An 18,988-nucleotide genomic window follows, 5' to 3' on the forward strand; every position below is an offset into this window, starting at 1 on the left:
TCTGTCTTTGTGTGTGTGTCTGTTTCTTTGTGGCTGTGTCTCGTCTGTGTCTTTGTGTGTCTATGTCTTTGTGTCTGTCTTTGTGTGTCTGTGTCTTTGTGTGTCCGTGTCTTTGTGTGTGTGTCTTTGTGTGTGTCTTTGTGTGTGTGTCTGTTTCTTTGTGTCTTTGTGTGTGTGTGTGTCTCTGTGTGTGTCTGTGTCTTTGTGTCTGTGTCTTTGTATCTGTGTCTTTGTGTGTCTGTGTCTTTGTGTGTATGTGTGTGTGTCTTTGTGTGTGTGTGTGTGTCTTTGTGTGTGTGTCTGTGTCTTTGTGTCTTTGGGTGTGTGTCTGTGTCTTGGTGTGTGTCTGTGTGTGTGTCTTTGTGTCTGTGTCTTTGTGTGTATCTGTGTCTTTGTGTGTCTGTCTTTGTGTGTGTGTCTGTTTCTTTGTGGCTGTGTCTCGTCTGTGTCTTTGTGTGTCTATGTCTTTGTGTCTGTCTTTGTGTGTCTGTGTCTTTGTGTGTCCGTGTCTTTGTGTGTGTGTCTTTGTGTGTGTCTTTGTGTGTGTGTCTGTTTCTTTGTGTCTTTGTGTGTGTGTGTGTCTCTGTGTGTGTCTGTGTCTTTGCGTGTGTGTCCGTGTCTTTGTGTCTGTCTTTGTGTGTGTGTGTCTTTGTGTGTGTATATGTCTTTGTGTCTGCGTATCTCAGGAGGCACAGGGCTACACCTTGAGGAACTCATCAAGGCCATGCCCTCAGGGGATGGGCAGACTGGGGGTGGTTATGAGGGAGCAACGCCTCTGCCTCCTGCAGCCCCTTTGTGTTTTATTCTTAAAGTTACTTTCGAGTCATTGTCACCTCTTCCACGTGAACCACTGCAAAAGTGACCTACTGCCGTATAAAGGGAGAAGGAAGCCAGGGGCGTGTGGAAGGGGAGACACGAGCAGGTCAGAGTTGGAGGGGAGCCCCCAAGTCACAGGGAAGGTAGACGCGGGTGGAAGACCCATTGGTTTGTTTCACCTGCTCAGCTCCTTGAATTCTATATGCAGCCCAGACACTGAGACGCTGGCAGGATCCCCCTTTCTCCCTTAACTGTTTATGGCCACTCAGATTTCCAAGTTCCTTCAGAAGAAAACGTGCCTCATCCGGAACACTGAGTTTTCTGCCTGCTAAGACCGCTAGCCCCCTTCTCAGGATAGGGTATGTCAGACAAATCGATGTCCAAAGCTCTATGGCACCCCCGTGAGGAAGCCTCGTGAGCACGTTTGGACCAGTGCATACGTAAGGCTGCTACAGCCCCAAAGCAGGCCGCACATGCATTGAAGGGGTAGGCGAGACCCTCGTCAAGCCACGCCACGGCCCTGGGGGGAGAGCAACCACATCCGGTGATGGACGGAGTCAAAGCGAAGGGGGCAGAGTTTTCAAAGAGAAGCTTTTAGATTTCTGACCGTGTCACTGAGACGGCTGCTTCATGCAGTGACAAACACCGGGGGTGCAGGGGTGGGAGGGTTGTTAAAATAGCTTGTGAGTCCAGTTTTGGGGGCATGAGAGGAAAATCTGCATGGAAATGTTGAGGACATGGCAGAAAACTCAGGAGTGGAGCCCACAGGAGGACGAGAACCCTGAGTCCTCACTAAGGTCAGGCGAAGCTCTCAGAGAGGGTGATGGCACCGCAGCAGAGATCGGAGTGAGCAGAGGGCAGGGTCGGGTGGTGCAGATTCCCCCCACTGCTGCCCTGATGTTGCCGGCAGGGGCGGGGGGGACCCAGGAGTCCAGGGAAGAGCTGGCTTCAAGGACGACTATGTTAGCATTTCACAGGCAGTGATGAACCAAGGCGGCTGAACTAAGTCATGGGAAGTAGCAGTGGGGATCCCTGGGGACCACTGAGCACAGCTTCAGCCCAGTCGCGGGGGCAGAAGGGACCAAAAAAAGAAGAGGAGTGAGTGAGTGAGTGGTGGTGAGGATGCAGGAGCAACAGATGATGAGAGCTACTTTAAGAAACTGAGTAGCACAAGCCACTACGGAGAACAGGATGGAGGTTCCTTTAAAAACTCAAAATAGAGTTGCCATATGATCCAGCAATGCCAGTCCTGGGCACATATCCAGAGAAAACTCTAACTAACAAAGATACATGACCCCCTATGTTCATAGCACTACTATTCACAACAGCCAAGACATGGAAGCAACCTAAATGTCCATCAACAGATGCATGGATAAAGAGGATGTGGTCTATATATACAATGGAATACTACTCAGCCATAAAAAAGAATGAAACAATGCCATTCGCAGCAACATGGATGGTCCTAGAGATTATCATTCTAAGCGAAGTAAGTCAGAGAAAGACAAATATCACAGGATATCACTTATATGCAGAATCTAAAAAAATGATACAAATGAACTTATTTGCAAAACAGAAACAGACTCACAGACTTAGAAAACAAACTTATGGTTACCAAAGAGGAACGGGGGTGGGGGAGGGATAAACTAGGAGTTGGGAATTAGCAGATACAAACTACAATACATAAAAGAGATAAACAACAAGGTCTACCGTATAGCACAAGGGATTATATTCAATATCCTGCAGTAAATCACAATGGAAAAGAATATGAAAAATATGTATGTATAACTGAACTTTGCTGTACACTTGAAACCCAACATGGTATCAATCAATGATACTTCAATAAAAAATAAGTAAAATAAAAAATTTTAAGAAAGAAATTGGGTAGCATAAAACACAAAACCAAAGTGCAAGGGAAGGAATATGAGACTGTGGTTGGATTGAGAGAAGAGATTTTTCTAGGCCTGGGGCAACCTGAGCCTACTTGTTATTAAAGAAGAGCTGAAGCAAAGCTGGAGGGTGGGGCGGACAACGCAAGTGAGAGTGAGGCCTGGTGAGAGGCGGAAAGGTCCGGAAACAGCAGGTGGGAGAGTCAGGAGACAACACGGGAGACGTTGGAGGACCTGATCTTCCAGACCCTGTTCACACTGAGTCGGCAATGTGAAGGCAGCAATAAATTCTTTTCACTTTTTTATAGAATAATACTGCACAGTTACATTTAGAAACATTCCTTATCTTTCAGAGACACACACACTGGAGTCCTGCAGACGCAATGACAGAATGTCTGGGATAGGCTTCAGAACGTCCAGCCAGGGGCTGGGGCGGAAGGTGAAGGTAGAGATGGACCCGACTGACCATAAGGCAGATGATGAGGTGCAGTATCTTCTCTTGTCTTTCGGTTTTTCCATAATTACAAACAAATGATGGGGAAAGAATAAGCCAAGGTCACCTCCCTCCATGAAACCATCCCTCAGGGGCTGAAGAGACCTTATCATCTTTTCACTGGTAATATACATGAAAATGCCTGGCACTTAAAATGGAGTTAAAAAACCCATTTATTCCCATCCTTTCCTAATAGCTGAATCGAAAACACGCCTGGCTTACAGGGGGCAGCAGACATACAGCTTCATCGTTCGTCAGCTTCCTCCCCTTCTGCCCACTCCCTCTCTGCCCGCCCCCCCCCCCCCCCCCCCCCGACCTAGTGATACTTAAGAGTGCTTATTGACTGTTTTGAATGAATCAGGTTTATGCGACAGATGCTAGACTCCTCTTCCCTCATAAATTCATAAGCCCCCATCTCACTCTTTTATATTTTGCTCAGTAATAAATGCCCTAAATAAATATTGATTGGCTGACCAGATTAAATGAAGACGGAGTAATGATTTTTAAATTGCCTGTATAAGAAGCCAAAGATGAGGCCTATCTCCCAGGAAGACATTTACACAACAAGAAAAACAAGTCACCAACGTCTCTTTACATGTGGCTCACATGAAATGCTAATGTCTGTATCAATCATATTTTCAGGATCTCTATAAAAACGGTTATCATCAAAAATGTTAAAAGGTCTATTTTTTCAATTAGAGAAAGAGGAGGTGGAGGATCAGACGGGGAAGGAAGGGGAGGGGGAGGAGGAGGGGGAGGAGGGGGAGAAGGAGGGGGAGGAGGGGAGAGGGAGAGGAGGAGGGGGATGAGGAGGACGGGAGGAGGGGGAGGGGAAGGAGGGGGAGGAGGGGAGGAGGGAGGGGGGGAGGAGGGGGAAGAGGGGGGAGGGGGAGGGGGAGGAAAATGCCCCAACCAGGTTAAAAACGCAGAAAGAAGGGCCAGAGCGGGGCTGTAAGATCCTCAGGGCCAGTGGTATCATTTCCCACAATCCACCACTGTCCCCGGAGAGCGAAGGCTCATGAGAGAAAGCAGGGCCGGTTTGAGGAAGGGCAGCTGTACCGCGTCTTCATGGGTTTGGGTTTGTGGGGTTGGGCGAGGACGGTTAACAGAGAAGGAGACCCCAGAGGCTCCATCTCGCGGACGAGGAGACCTGCTCAAGGCAGAGCTCGGCCGTGCCCAGACCCACCTCCTCCTGCATCCCACACTCCAGCAGCATCGTCACACACGCCTCGATGGGGAAGGCAATCTCCCGGCCGCTGATCAGGAGGTGCTCCTCCAGGGGCTTCCCGAAGGAAGGTTTCTCCACCCAGGCCTCTGTCGGGGGGAGCGGAGCAAGAGAGGGGTCAGTGAAAGGGGTCAGTGGAGGTCACCCATGTGGGCATCTTCCCTTCCTCTGCTCACACAGATTCTCCTAAGTCTACCAAAGACACGGAGCCCAGCTGAGTCTCCATTCTTGGGGTTTTGGGGGATGATGGGGGGAGTGGGTGGAATGGAAGGCCAGCCCATGTGAGCAGAGCCGGTGGGCTTCCTGTCACCCACGCACCTCCATGCAGGCCCATGCACACCCGACTCATCCCCGTTGGGGCAGTGTGTGTGAGTGTGCTTGGCTTCACTGCCGCTGGGGCAAGGCACCTGCTAGGGGAGGTCCTGGGGCTCATCGAAACGTGGCACTGCTCGGGATGCAGCAGGTGAGCCAAGCACAGGGCACCAGGCTTCTCTGGGAAGCAGGCTCCCCAGCCTCCCCGGTCCAGGCAAGGTCTGCACTCACCCTGCTGTGCTTTTATCTGAGGCAACACAGCCTGCAGGAGCGTCAGTGACTTCCTGTGGTACTCGGCCTGCACTTCTATGAGCTGAGGAAACACAAGAGTGAGCATTACCCTTTGCAGAAGGGTGGGGAGCACAGGCTGCCGCGCCATTGGGGTGCCCTGCTCTCTCCCCCATCCACCCGCGATGATGGGCACGTGTCTCCTTAGCCTCTGCGGCAGGGAAGTGACCACACATGGAAGTCTGGAAAGCAGCGGAATCGGGGGGTAAGACAGGACACCCCAGGGCTGAGCCTGCCCTCACCGTCGCCCCACCTAGTGAGCACCCCGCCCCCAGTTCTCCCAGCAAAAGGCACCGAAGAGGTGCAACAATGAAAGGCTATAAATGGAGAACACATTCAGAAATCCATGTGCCTATGAGATGGCGCTAAATGCCAGGAGCCTCTATATATCTTGATTTCTGCCAGAACAGTTCAAGATATAACCGGTCGGAAAACACGTGCTTGCTCCACAATCCTCTTCAAGTGTCTTGGGAGGTAAAATTGCTTTGGTTATCGTCATGCAGGCCAAAGAGCAAAGTCCTTCAAGATGTTCTACTTTGCCCATCTCACTACTAAAAAAGCTGCTGAAATGGTGATAAGAGCAGAGGAAAACCTGTGAACAACAGTCACTTCATTTATTTTCTGAATCTCTACCTCCTCCTCCTCCAAAAAAAATTGTGCATGTGTGAGGGAAAAGGTGGGAGTCACTCTGCTGAGAAGTCTGGTGTGAAAAGTAGCTACTGTCATCCCCAAGGAAGACGAAAAGGGAATTTAAAAAAAATCAGAATGCTGCAATAAATGGTACCCAAATGGCAATCAGGCAAGCTAATAATGCTTGGGATGTCAACAATGTCATTCGTTTTAGAAACTCTAAAATGAAATATTATCTTCGCAAATAAAACTGATGGAATATACTTGAAAATTACTGCACGTGGGCTTTCTCCAGTTGCGGCGAGCGGGGGCTACTCTTCGTTGTGGTGCGTGGGCTTCTCGTTGCGGTGGCTTCTCTTGTTGCAGAGCACGGGCTCTAGGCACGTGGGCTTCAGTAGTTGTGGCTCGCAGGCTCTAGAGCGCAGGCTCGGTAGTTGCAGCTCAAGGGCTTAGTCGCTCCGCGGCATGTGGGATCTTCCCGGACCAGGGCTCGAACCTGTGTCCCCTGCATTAGCAGGCGATTCTTAATCACTGCGCCACCAGGAAAGCCCAATCCCACTATTTTAAAATAAACTTTCCAAGTTGGAAGGAATGCCTATCAGCTCTCTCTCAGGGCAGAAGAAACTCTGGCCTTCTCAGCCACTCTCCCACGCAGGGAGAGTGCTGACAGCCCACAGCTCTGCCCCACGCTTATCAACACATTTAAACTTCTCAGAATTCCTCCTCCTCTTTCTTCCCTTTACCTTCCCTCCTTTTCTGTTACTTCCTTGACCATAAAGAGATGCTTTGAGATTTGAGTTTCATTCCCAACTTTAAAAGCAGGTGAGCTTAACTGTATTTTTCATTTGTATTTTTTCTTCTCCAGTTTTTTTTTTCCCAGTTGCTTTGTATTTTCCCTGGTAAATAGACAGGGTCCTAATTATTTGGGCCCGATCATTCAAGTATGGATGACTCAGACCCTGTTTCTCTACTCTCTAAATCTGCTCTCATAGATGAAAGACAGGCAAACAGGCCGTATCAATCCTCGTTTACCTACTTGCCACCGTCTTGGGCAAAAATCTAGATTAAAAAACGAATATGCGCCAGGTGGGGTTTTTCTTCTTCTTCTTCTTCTTCCCAAGTTCCTTACTGATGATACATTCAGGTTTCTCAACCTTGGCTCTGCTGACATTTTGGGGCTGGATTATCCTCTGTTGTGAGAGTTGTCCTGTGCGTTGCAGGATATTTAGCAACAAATTTGACCTCCACCTCCTGGATGCCTGTAACACCTCCCCTCAATGGTGACAGCCACAGATGTCTCCAGACATGGCCAAACCTCTGCTGGCAGAGGAGACAGAATCACCCCTGGTTGAGAACCACTGCCACAGATCACTGAGTTGCAGTCATCTTCACGGATGAAGCTGAATTTTATTCTTGGGCTTTTGGAGAAATCCATACAAGGAGAACTAGAAGGCAGGATTTATTCACAGGGAGAAGAGCCAAAGCCCCATCCGTTCTCAGGACGTGCTCGATCTAGGGGTCCTCAGTTCGAGGCCGACGTTCCTCCCTGTCCGCACCGTGATGCCTGTAAACAGACTTCAAGCGGCCTCACCCTTCTGGAAACTTACCATTTGAAAGTAGTTTGCATAGTCAATTTCTTTGGCCACAAAGCTGTACATGTCAGCCGACAGCTGGTCCTGGAGGGAGTAAAACACGACAGAGAGTGGGTCACGCGGGAGTCTAAGCATCACAGAAGAAAGAGCCTTAACCGTGGTTGACCTCATTTTTCATAATACTTGACAGATTACAAACTTTGCCTGTGGACATTCCCCCGTTTCCCAACCACGGCTCTAGAGGATGAATAAGCGGGAAAAGAACACCTAAGCCAGTGTTTTCCCAGGGCGTTTATTTAACACGTGGGCTCCATCAAGAGTTAGGAAAGCTGGTATGGGGGAGTGATGCGCAAATTACTTCCCTACATCTCTGTGGCAGGCACCGCCGTCTGAGGCAGCCCCGCCAGGTACAAACTGTGCTTCTGCTTTCCTCGTCTTGCCGCCTCGTCCCTCTGATGATGCTACCTGCCTAGCTCTCCTTCATCCTCAATTCTGATTGGCTGATCACCAGCATATGGCAAAGAAACAGAAACACACCAAGTCGTGGGAAGCTGGGTAAGACAGGTGGGCAGGGGAAGGACTGCTGATTCCAAACTTGGCAAAACCTGGACTCATCCAACACCACACACAAATCTCATAGTGTGAACAGTCCGCCACCGCTGAGCTTCCCATGGGACCGAGAACCATGGCTGAATGCTGTGTCTGGTACTGGAAAGTGTTCCCTCCAAGGAGGACAGTTGTCTGTTTCACAGAAACACTCCCTGCAAGGTGCGATAAAAGTGCATCTTGAGCGGACGTAGACTTTGTCAATAACCGTATCTTTGGACATGTCCCATCTCTAAACTTGTGTGTGCAAGTCCTGTGATCTCTGACATCCCTCCCTATTTGGTAGACCTGAGGTAGATCTTCAGAAGAGATGCTTAGTTAAGGAGAAAAGAGTCTATAATGTTCAAGCTGAAGTAACGTGAAAATATCACCCCAATGCTTAGAGCAGCACTATTTCCAATTGCCAAGATATAGAAGCAACCTAAGTGTCCACTGATAGACCAATGGATAAAGAAGATGTGGTGTATATACAACAGAATGCTACCCAGCCATAAAAACAGAATGAAATCTCGCCATTTGTAACAATGAACAGACCTAGAGGGCATTATGCTAAGTGAAATAAGTCAGACAGAGAAAGACAAATACTGCATGATCTCATAGGTCGAATCTAAAAAACAAAACCAAACGAAAACAGACTCATAGACGGAGAACAAACAGTAGCTGCCAGACGGGAAGGGGTTGGGGGGTGGGGAAAATAGGTGAGGGGGATTAAGAGGTGCAACCTTCCAGTTACATAATAAAGAAGCCACGGGATGTAACAGACAGCACAAGGGAGATGGTCAATAGAACTCCAATAACTTTGTATGGGGACAGACTGTTACTCGACCTATCCTGGTGATCATTCCATAATGCATGCAAATGTCAAATCATCGTGTAACACACCTGAAACTAACATGATATTGTATGTCAGCTGTATCTCAGTAAAAAGGAAGGGAAAAAAAAAAACAGCACAAGAAAGCTGACCCAGATGCAGAAGGAATTAAAGCGGCAACTACAGGATGCAGGAAGAGCATTCTGTACCGACTGCAACCACCTCAGCAGCTTCTCCAGCTGCCGATTAAGCTGTTCTCAGCGAGCACGGGGATGGGAGGAGTAATCTGCTTCCTTTTCCAGTATCCTTGACAGGCAAACATCCTTAAAGCATTCTTGTACACAAGACAATAGAACCAAGATCCCACTTTCAGACGACTAGCTACCAAGAGTTCAAGGTAACTTTCCCAAAGAATAAAAGGGGCTCTAGGACCACCCACCTCAGTTCCCTTCCACCAGAGCGTCCCTACCATAAATGCTTAATCTGTCAAAGGTGCAAGAGGAAGTGGTTTTGTTGGAACTCAACCTTGTCTGCCATCCCCCCAGCAGAACTTGGTCTGGAAACGTCCATCGCCAGCCTGACAGGCCTAAGGGAGATATTTCAAGTCAGGGAAAAACAAAGGGTGGAGTGATAAAAATGGCTCGGCAGACAGAGGAAAGGAAGCGAGCCTCCGAAGGGACTAAATGCCGTATCAAATCACCTTCAACGACTCAGCAGATGATCTCAGAGAAGTCGGGCCAACTGTGTGTGCCCTCAGGAACATGACAGGATTTTCTGAAGGTACAATCACATTACCGGCTTAGGAAGTTAACAATATAGACTCCAAGTAAGCCACACAAGTGAGAAATAAAAGTGGAAACTCGAAATCAAATTTCCATTCATCTAAATAAATAAAATAAATATTGGGACTTCCCTGGCGGTCCAATGGTTAAGACTCTGTGCTTCCAATGCAGGGGGCCCGGGTTCGACCCCCAGTTGGGGAACTGAGAATCCACGTGCTGTGCAGCACGGCCAAAAATTTAAAATAAATAAATATTAATCTAAATTAATAATTATTAATACATGTTATTAAATTTATTGTATTCATAAATATCAATAGAATATTTTAAAAATAAATTCCCATTAATCTAAATCATTAGTGAATTTTCTTTATAAAGGGGAAAGAACCTTCCGTTAATAACCACCAGAATTTCATGTGTTTAAAAAATCACTTGTGTTCTGATTTTGCAACGGATCCATACTCAAAAACATACGAAGTAGAAAAACAGATTCACCTGTAATCCCACCACACAGAGATAACCGTGCAGAGATAAGCACTACTGACATTTGCCCATTTTGTACTTATTTTAATCAGTCACACGATTGCCTGGTTTACCAAAAATGAGCTTGGTAGCTCGTTACCGCCCCCAGAGAAACATGCTTTCTATTGGTCGTGACATTTACTGTGTGGACGGACTCTGTTTCTGTTGCTGGTTATTGTGTTTCTAATTTATCGCTATTATAACAACACTTGAAAAAGCACCTGTTTATACAGTTTTCCACCCATCTCTTGATTATTTCTTTGGATAAGTTCTGCAGTTGAAATTAATTGTTTTTTTTTTTTTTTTTTTTTTTTTGCGGTACGCGGGCCTCTCACTACTGTGGCCTCTCCCGTTGCGGAGCACAGGCTCCGGACGCGCAGGCTCAGCGGCCATGGCTCACGGGCCCAGCCGCTCACCGGCATGTGGGATCTTCCCGGACCGGGGCACGAACCCGCGTCCCCTGCATCGGCAGGCGGACTCTCAACCACTGCGCCACCAGGGAAGCCCTGAAATTAATTCTGATTGTATAATTCCTTAGAGTTAACTTAAAAAATATTAGAAAGATAATTATGAGTTGGGAAATTAGATCTTATGCATTATACTGCTGAAAGATCACCATTTGTACTACAAGGACTAATCCATGAGTTTTGTTTGTTTTCTATAATAACCATTTAATTCTGTTTAATCACAATCAAATGTATAAAGGAAATTTAAATAATGTGTTTTTAATTTGTATTTTTTGATCAAGAGCTTAACTTTCTTCTACCTTTCTTACCTATTTGTGTCATCCACTGTCAATTCCTTGTGACCCTGAGTACCTATTTTCCTATGAGAGTCTTCATCTATTTCTTATTTATAAGATTTCTAAGAGTGTTTTAGATTGATGAGACCATCAGTTTTATCAAATACTGCTAATGGCTTCCCCAATTTCCTGTTTGAAACTGTAACTGGTTTTTTTTTTTTTGGTACTGCGTTTTTTTAGGGCTTCTGTAAATAGGAGTATGTATGAAACTTTTCTCTTTACAACTTCCTCCTTTGGTAATCTGCTTGGTGCTTCTCAACCAACAATATAAATATCCATATATATATATTCAGTAGAGAATATGACATTTAAATCTTTAACAAATTGGGAATTTATTTTGGTACTTGTATCAGATACAGATTTCTTTTTTCAAAGAACTAACCAAATGTCTGAGAATTATTCACGAATAGATTGTCCCTATGGATTACAAATCACACAGATGAAACTTCTCATATACTTGGATTCTGGAGTTTCTTCTGGCTGGGAGGCCTTTTTTTTTTTTCCTCCACCGATGTTTTTATTTTTTAAATAGTACCTATTTTTAACTATGTAATTCTATAATACATTTTAGGAGATAATAATTCAAAGCTCCAGTGATTCTCCCACCATAACTTCAGAAACCTTTTACTACCCTTTGAAACATTTATTGCAATTTACCACAATCAAAATACTACACTTGTAATCAAAATAATTTTGGGAAATTCAATTTATATAGTATTAACTCTTCTCATCTAAAAACACCTCTCAGTATTATAAAGCCTTCTTTGATTTCCTTAGTAATATTTTATAATTACCCTGTATTACAAAATGTTATGGTAGGATTTTAGATATTTCTGTTGTTAAAAAAAATCCCCACGATATTTATAAATACTGGTCTCTTAAGTACTTTTTCTTGGTAAAAAGTGAAACCTTGATTTTTACTGCTGACTTCGGGTTTCCTGTTTGGCACGTAGAAGCTCAGTCCTAACAAACGTAAAGAGCTGCAAAAAACTAAAAAATCAACAACTCTTTTTAGATCCATCAGAGAAGTGAGGGTACAGGGCAAACCACTGCCCCCAAACCAGAGAGGCAGACAGGTGAATACGAGAATCACAACTTACTGGAGAAGAAATCCGGGAGCAGAAACCTCCATAGTTTCAGGAAACCCTGAACTGTAATTGACAAACCGCAGGAAGCTCAGGGTGGCAAGTCTGAGAATTAAAACCTCCAGGGAGCCGGGGAGCCCTCACACTTTTGCTGAGTTAAGTTCTCACAGTGAACATCAGAGAAGAACCCTCTTTGGCTTTTGCCAAGGGGAAGAGGAAAGGTACCATTTTGAAATGTACTAGAGCATTCTACTCTTAACAAGACCTACCCTTAGGAGAAACTTTTTTTTTTTTGGCCATGCCGTGGGGCTTGTGGGATCTTAGTTCCTCAACCAGGGATTGAACCCGGTTCAACCCCATCTCCCTGTTCATCCTAATCACAGGGCACCAGAATGCTTCCCCGGCTCCCACACCTGACTACTACATCACTAACGGCCTACTTACCTCAGTTCCCTTTACCCAGTACACATTGTGTCCACCTTTTGATAAAACCTGCAAGGCATACTAAAAGGCAAAAACACAGTCTGGAGAAACTGAACAAGCATGAGAACCAGAGTCAGATGTGTCAAGAATGTCAGAGTTATCAGGCTAGGAATTTTTAAAAATACGATTAACATGCTAAGGGCTTTCATGGAAAAAGTAGGCAGCACACAAGAGCAGAAGGATCATGTAAGTAGAGACATGGAAATTCTAAGAAGGAATAAAAAAAGAAACCCTGCACCTGCCCACCTGCCCCAGGTACCAGCAGGTTCCGTCTTATGGAACCCACCTTGACTTGGTTTTCCTGGATCTAAAGTTCTCTGGGTCTAAAGACAAATGTCGTATATTAACACATATATGTGGAATCTAAAAAAATGATACAGATGATCTTATTTGCAAAGCAGAAATAGAGACACTGATGCAGAGAACAAGAGTTCTGATAACAAGGGGGAGGGGAGAGTGGGATGAACTGGGAGATGGGGATTGACATATATACACTATTGATACTATGTATAAAATAGAAAATGAATGAAAACCTACTGTAAAGCACAGGGAACTCTACTCAATACTCTGCAGTGACCTAAATGGGAAGGAAATCCAAAAAAGCTATATGTATCTATGTATATGTGTAGCTGATTTGCTTTGCTGTACGGTAGAAACTAACACAACACTGTAAAGCAACTACACTCCAATAAAAATTTAAAAAACAAAAAACAAAGCTCTCTGGGTCTAAAGGTCTGGCGAGCTCTGCTTGGGCCTCGCTGTGCGTAAACACAGGGAAACCAGACTGCCACCTTGGTCACCTTCAGCCCACAAACTTTCCTTTTGCTGGGCTGCCACAGTGTAGGAGATCCAGCTGAGAGAATACAAAGCCATGAAGCTAGAAGGGGAAATGACCCAATTAGGGCAACCCAGAAAGGGAAGGGAGGAGGACCACAGTGGATGTTTAGAACAGCTGGCAGCCAATGAAGTAGAAATAAAAGAGTCGTCAGAAGAGAACTTTAGAGAAAACATCAGTGCCTGCTCTCAAGGGGATCTGCTCCGCACACAAAGCTGCCGAGAGCACAATGCGTGCTTTTATCCACTGGATGTGATCATCCTACAGTACATATGATGAAACAGAGGCCACAGACCAGACAAGAGAGCTATGAAAGAGACTGCGAGTTATTTTACTGAATATTATAATCGCTGTGAAGTCACTAGAAGAGACACTGCACAGTATTATCCCAGGAACAGACAAGCAGATGAATGGAATACAGAGCCCAGAAATAAATCTGAGGAATCAGATGATGGGATTTCACTTCAGGGGGAGGTGGCTTATCGAATAAATGAATTACCTCTTCGTATGGGGGGAAAACACCCAAATCTCTCCTGCACACCACATACAAAAATAAATTTCAGGTATATTAACATGCACAAAATAGGTGTATAAGATGCATTAAAGACATTAAAACAAAACTAAAGAAGAAAACTTTCTTAACCTTGAGGTGGAAGGTGCCTGATGGACCACCTGGGGTCTTCTCCCATACAAAGGAAATACAGGTATGTGATCAAGTTCTTAATGGCAGACATCACTATAAACAAAAATCAAAAGACAACGGCAGACTGGAAAAAGGATCTGCAGCACAGCAGACAGAAGAAAGTTTAATATCTCTAATTATACAGAGAACTTACACAAATTGCCATTAAAAACAACAGAAATACTGGTCCGACTGCCAATACAAATAGACAATTTGACAAACTAAGAAGGTCTAGAAATACAGGAAGAATGCCCAATAAATACACAAAGATATACTTAGGACCACTAACATCCTGGGAAATTAAAATTACAATAACATAGGGATAGCTTTTTTTCCCTCACTGAACGGGCAAAAACTGAAAACAGGAAAAACATACACTACAGAGAAAGATAAAGTGAAATGTCCAATTCTGTATATTAGTGGTGGGAGTATAAATTGCAGTTTCCTTTTTTTTTTTTTGCGGTACGCGGGCCTCTCACTGTTGTGGCCTCTCCCGTTGCGGAGCACAGGCTCCGGACGCATAGGCTCAGTGGCCATGGCTCACGGGCCCAGCCGCTCCGCGGCATGTGGGATCTTCCCGGACCGGGGCACGAACCTGTGTCCCCTGCATCGGCAGGCGGACTCTCAACCACTGCGCCACCAGGGAAGCCCCAGTTTCCTTTTAAGAGAGGTAAACTGGAGCTTTCCTGGTGGCGCAGTGGTTAAGAATCCGCCTGCCGATGCAGCGGACACAGGTTCAAGCCCTGGTCCGGGAAGATCCCACATGCCACGGAGCAACTAAGCCCATGTGCCACAACTACCCAGCCTGTCCTCTAGAGCCCGCAAGCCACAGCTACTTAAGCCTTCATGCCCAGAGCCCGTGCTCCGCAACAAGAGAAGCCACAGCAATGAGAAGCCCGCACACTGCAACAAAGAGTAGCCCCCACTCGCTGCAACTAGAGAAAGCCTGCGCGCAGCAACGAAGACCCAACGCAGCCAGAAATAAATAAATAAAATAAATTTTTAAAAAAAGAGAGAGAAAAGTAAACTGTCAATATCTATTAAAACTTAACTAGTATACGTAGTCTTCTACCTAAAAATATCACTTTTGGGGATCTATCCTATAGGGGAAAAAAGTTACCAGTGTATAAGAATATACATAAAACGATGTTGATTATACCGTTTTTGTTGATGCCAAAATACTAAGAAACAAAACACATTAGTTTGAATATCTATCACTAGGAAAAATAGCTAAATATATCACGGTAGATACCTCCTTACTAAGGCATATCGTGCACCATAGTAAGAAGACTAAGTTGGATCTACAGCTACTAACCTGGAGAAACGTCCAGGATGTACTATTAACTGAGAAAAGTGATAGACCAATAGAAACAACATGACTGTTTCATAAACACACACATACACACAAACACAAAATAAGTACCTAGAAAAATGCTATATATGAGGGCATATTTGTATGATTATAAAAAAGAAAAAAGGGCGGGAGGCTGTGTAACAGGTCCTAACACTTACTTCCTTATCCGTATAACTTTTATGGCCACTTGGCACATCACAGGGCACATTGTCCACAACAAATCTTAATAAATATTGTTGAGAAAGGCAAACTGGTCACCTCCTTTGCAAACAGAGGGGTTGGTTGGTTGCTGGGTAGGAAGGGAAAGAATTATTGGTGTTTTCTTAATATATTTTCAAATTTTTTCCACTGGTTTTGGTGAACATGCAATACTTTTGTAATCTCTGAAAAGGAATTTTAATATATTTTTTGGTAAAAACAGCCTATGTAAGAAGCTACCCAAGACTGAGTGAAGCTATTAAACTTTTACTCTAATGCGTTTGGATGTTTGCATTCAGCAGCTCCCCTCACCACTTTTTTTTTTTTTTTTTCCTTCATTCCTGGCCACTCCGTGAGGCTTGTGGGATCCCAGTTCCCCAACCAGGGAGTGAACCCAGGCCACAGCAGTGAAAGCCTGGAATCCTAACCATTAGGTTACCAGGGAACTCGCCAGCAGCCCCTCTTAACATCACCCTGCTGTGTCTGGTGAGGAAGGAATTTTGTAAGAAACAAGATTTAACTGAAGGACATGAACCCATGGTAAATGGGTAGAGAAGACACAGAGTAAAAGGGAAATCAACATGAAAGAAGAGTGATTCTTCACGAATAGCACCAGCTAGATCTTTGCCATAGACACAGGAATTCAAATGAGAAACCAGCTCTACTCACAACGAGTCTTGGGTCTGAAGTATTGGTCTAACTTTGCTTGGCTCCATAGAACTGGAGGCTGAGAGATAACAAATCCTTTCGAGATATTTTTGATGTTTCTAACTCCAGAGAGAAATTCTATCTGACCGTGAATGTCACCTGAATGCAATGTCTGAATCACCTGTACAGGGTGGTCATAACAGCAGAAGCTGACGGACAAGGTAAGATTCAATAAAGCCACAAAGAACAAAGATGTATGCATGCAAAGTAGTTGCTCTCCTGTAAAACTGTATGTTAGGAAGACAACAGATACCAGCATAATTCTGGAAATGTGGTATTTTTGTTCCTTAGATCCAAACCCAAACTAGCATATCTGCATGTATACAGATGTACATATGCACAGAGCATCAAGAATGGGTATTGCTGACAAAGCCCCATAAAACGTTTGTGGGGAACGTAGATGAGAAACATTTGAACATGGGTGATGGGTGATGAGGGGCACCTATCACTCCCGAGGGCAGAGGCACACTTTGTAGAACGAGGTCCTCCTCTCCTGACAAATGGAAGGTTTTCTTTGCTGCAAGTGTCTCCTTGGCTAGCATTTCAACTTCATAGATACATGTATGTCTCCTGCGAAGCAAAGGACTGATAAAGTGACTCAGGAAACAGTAAAAGGCAAACAAGAAAATAATGTAATATCAACAGGGAGTCAAGGCTCATCTACTGTCTAAACTCTCAACTGTTCTGGGTGGCCTAGAATCTATGATTTGGGGCTCAGATGACTTACAAAATCTTCGTGGAGAAACCGAGGCCACTTCCTCCTGGCCTACCATGCAGGAATATCAGTGATCACCCATTGCTGTCCCCCTGCAACCAGGTCACCATGAAAGCCCCAACTCTTAGGGCTCATGCAGCTCAAGCTGATTCAACCAGAGGCTCACTGTTAGGGTTTTCATAGACCTCCAGCCAACAGAAAGGGACTCCCTTAGGGCTTCCCCATCTTTCTCAGTGGAGGGGAGCAAAGAGCTGGGTACCCTGCAAATCTCCACTCTGTTGGCAGACTCCTCCATCTCCTCCCTGAGGGCATCCGCTTTGGCACCTGCAGGCTGTAAGCTGCTGGACAAACCCGAAGACTTGGAAGTCTGCTGCCACCTGATGGGAAAGAGGAGACAAAGAGGAGAGGTGTGAGACAGGTAGAGCAAGCCCTGGGGACACTGTGGGAAGCAGAGAAATAGCTGGTCATGAGTATCACCCAGGGAACGACACAGCCTCATTCCAAAGGAGAGATAATGAAAAGGTACCCAGTACCAGACCAGGAGAAAGGGGGCTCCAATGTCCAAGCGGCAGGACTGAAGGAGGCTGAGGATAGCGGCCACTTCAGACAGAGCAAGGATTCCCCAATTTGCCATCATCCTCCCTACTGTCTTCTGAACACTCAGGCCAAACGACTTCACCACCGCTTCCCCTGAAGCACGGTCCATGCCATTCCTATTAGCTTCCTGCCTATCCTGAGGGCTGTGAGTTTCGAAACATTCACCTACTTGGCTGAAGCCAATCATGGGTGCTGAGTGAGAGGACAAGTGGGTAAGATTAAAACAAATGTGAAAGCAAAAGTCTCCACTGGTAAGCACTAAGCAACCTCTGATCAACACTGCAACACCTCATTTATACTTTCTTAAACATTTCTCTCTCTGCAGAGAATACTGGCCTTCTGAGGGAGCCCCTTGGGAAACTTTAATGGGGAAGCACAAATATTTCTGGTTGCTAAGTCATTATCAAGGAATTACCGAAAGCAGGCCCTGAAAGAAGGTTCTAATTATGCTAAGATGCTAGTAGCTATAGCAGGGAACAGCAGCGGGCCTCTCCCCCTGAGGTTGTAAACTCTACAGCCTACAGGGCCCAGCAAGTAGGAAAAATAAGTCAAATGGGTCATTATCTTCAAATCTCGCCCACCCAATCCTTTATTTCCTACTTGTGACAGGGACATGAGATATAAAGCTGTTTCTCGGCTCTAAGAAAAACAATCGCGTAATCAGGATGACAAAGGCTGCCAATGCCTGGCTGCGGTCTTGGGAAGTCAGGAGGAACAGGGAGGAGACGGGGACCGGGTGGGGGTTCACTGGAGGGTGATCAGGGCTGATGGGGCCCAGGCAGGAGGAGTGTGGCCCACAGGTTGCTGGATGTTTCAACTGACAAGCTGCGAACTGTCAAGCGAACTCATCAGATGAAACGTGACAACAGATTACATAGCATCCCCTGGAACCATGCAGGCCAACCGCGTACGGACCAAACCAAAGAGGCCTGCGGGTTCCATCTGGCTCTTGGACTGTCCATCCAATGTAGACGCAAAAAGTGCAATTTTACCCTCATTTTGAGAATCAAGAATTGAATCACTAAGTGTCTTCTCTGTACAATTCTTCTTTCCTCTTGTGTTATGTGCAGGAAAAAATTAGAGAGTGGGGCATTATAATACCAAAAAAGGGGACATTAGTTCTCTTTGCTATTAGCAAAAAGTAGCAAAATGAAGGATTCTCTGTCACTTAAAACGCACACCCATGTGAAAATTACTTGAAAAGGCTTTAGGACATCAAGCTGGCTTGAAGCTCCAGAGAGGGACACATGCATCCTGAGAAAGATTCCTCATCCAAGTTAGAAAGGATATATTCTATATTCCAAAATGTTAAAAAAAAAAAAAAAATCTAAGCTAACAGATAAGGATTAGTAAAAATTCCTGGGCAATTCTTTCTTATAACGGTTTGCCCTACGGAAATATTTAACTAATACCTCCCAGGCTTAGTCAAATAAAAGATGAAATGTCATGGCTGTAATTTAGATCTCAGATAACGAACACACTTCCATGGTTGATTATGGTAGATCATGGAGCTACAACCACCATCCCATTCATGCTACCTGAAGGGAAAAACACTAACCAATATATAAG

At 45.2% G+C, this 18,988-nt stretch overlaps 1 protein-coding gene across 3 annotated transcripts in view; it reads right to left on the reverse strand.

Moving 5' to 3' along the window:
* The window catches only part of ARHGAP44 (Rho GTPase activating protein 44), a 155,428-nt gene that overhangs the window by 31,039 nt on the left and 105,401 nt on the right, over positions 1-18,988 (reverse strand). For all 3 annotated transcript variants that reach the window (XM_032616274.1, XM_032616275.1, XM_032616273.1), the window contains exons 7-10: positions 17,082-17,199; positions 7,258-7,326; positions 4,964-5,045; positions 4,382-4,509 (exon numbers count right to left, since the gene is read on the reverse strand). In XM_032616274.1, coding sequence (XP_032472165.1) covers positions 4,382-4,509; positions 4,964-5,045; positions 7,258-7,326; positions 17,082-17,199 — 397 coding nt within the window. The remainder of the gene's footprint in view (positions 1-4,381; positions 4,510-4,963; positions 5,046-7,257; positions 7,327-17,081; positions 17,200-18,988) is intronic.

Source organism: Phocoena sinus, chromosome 20, assembly GCF_008692025.1.
Source record: "Phocoena sinus isolate mPhoSin1 chromosome 20, mPhoSin1.pri, whole genome shotgun sequence".
NCBI classification, from domain to species: Eukaryota; Metazoa; Chordata; class Mammalia; order Artiodactyla; family Phocoenidae; genus Phocoena; species Phocoena sinus.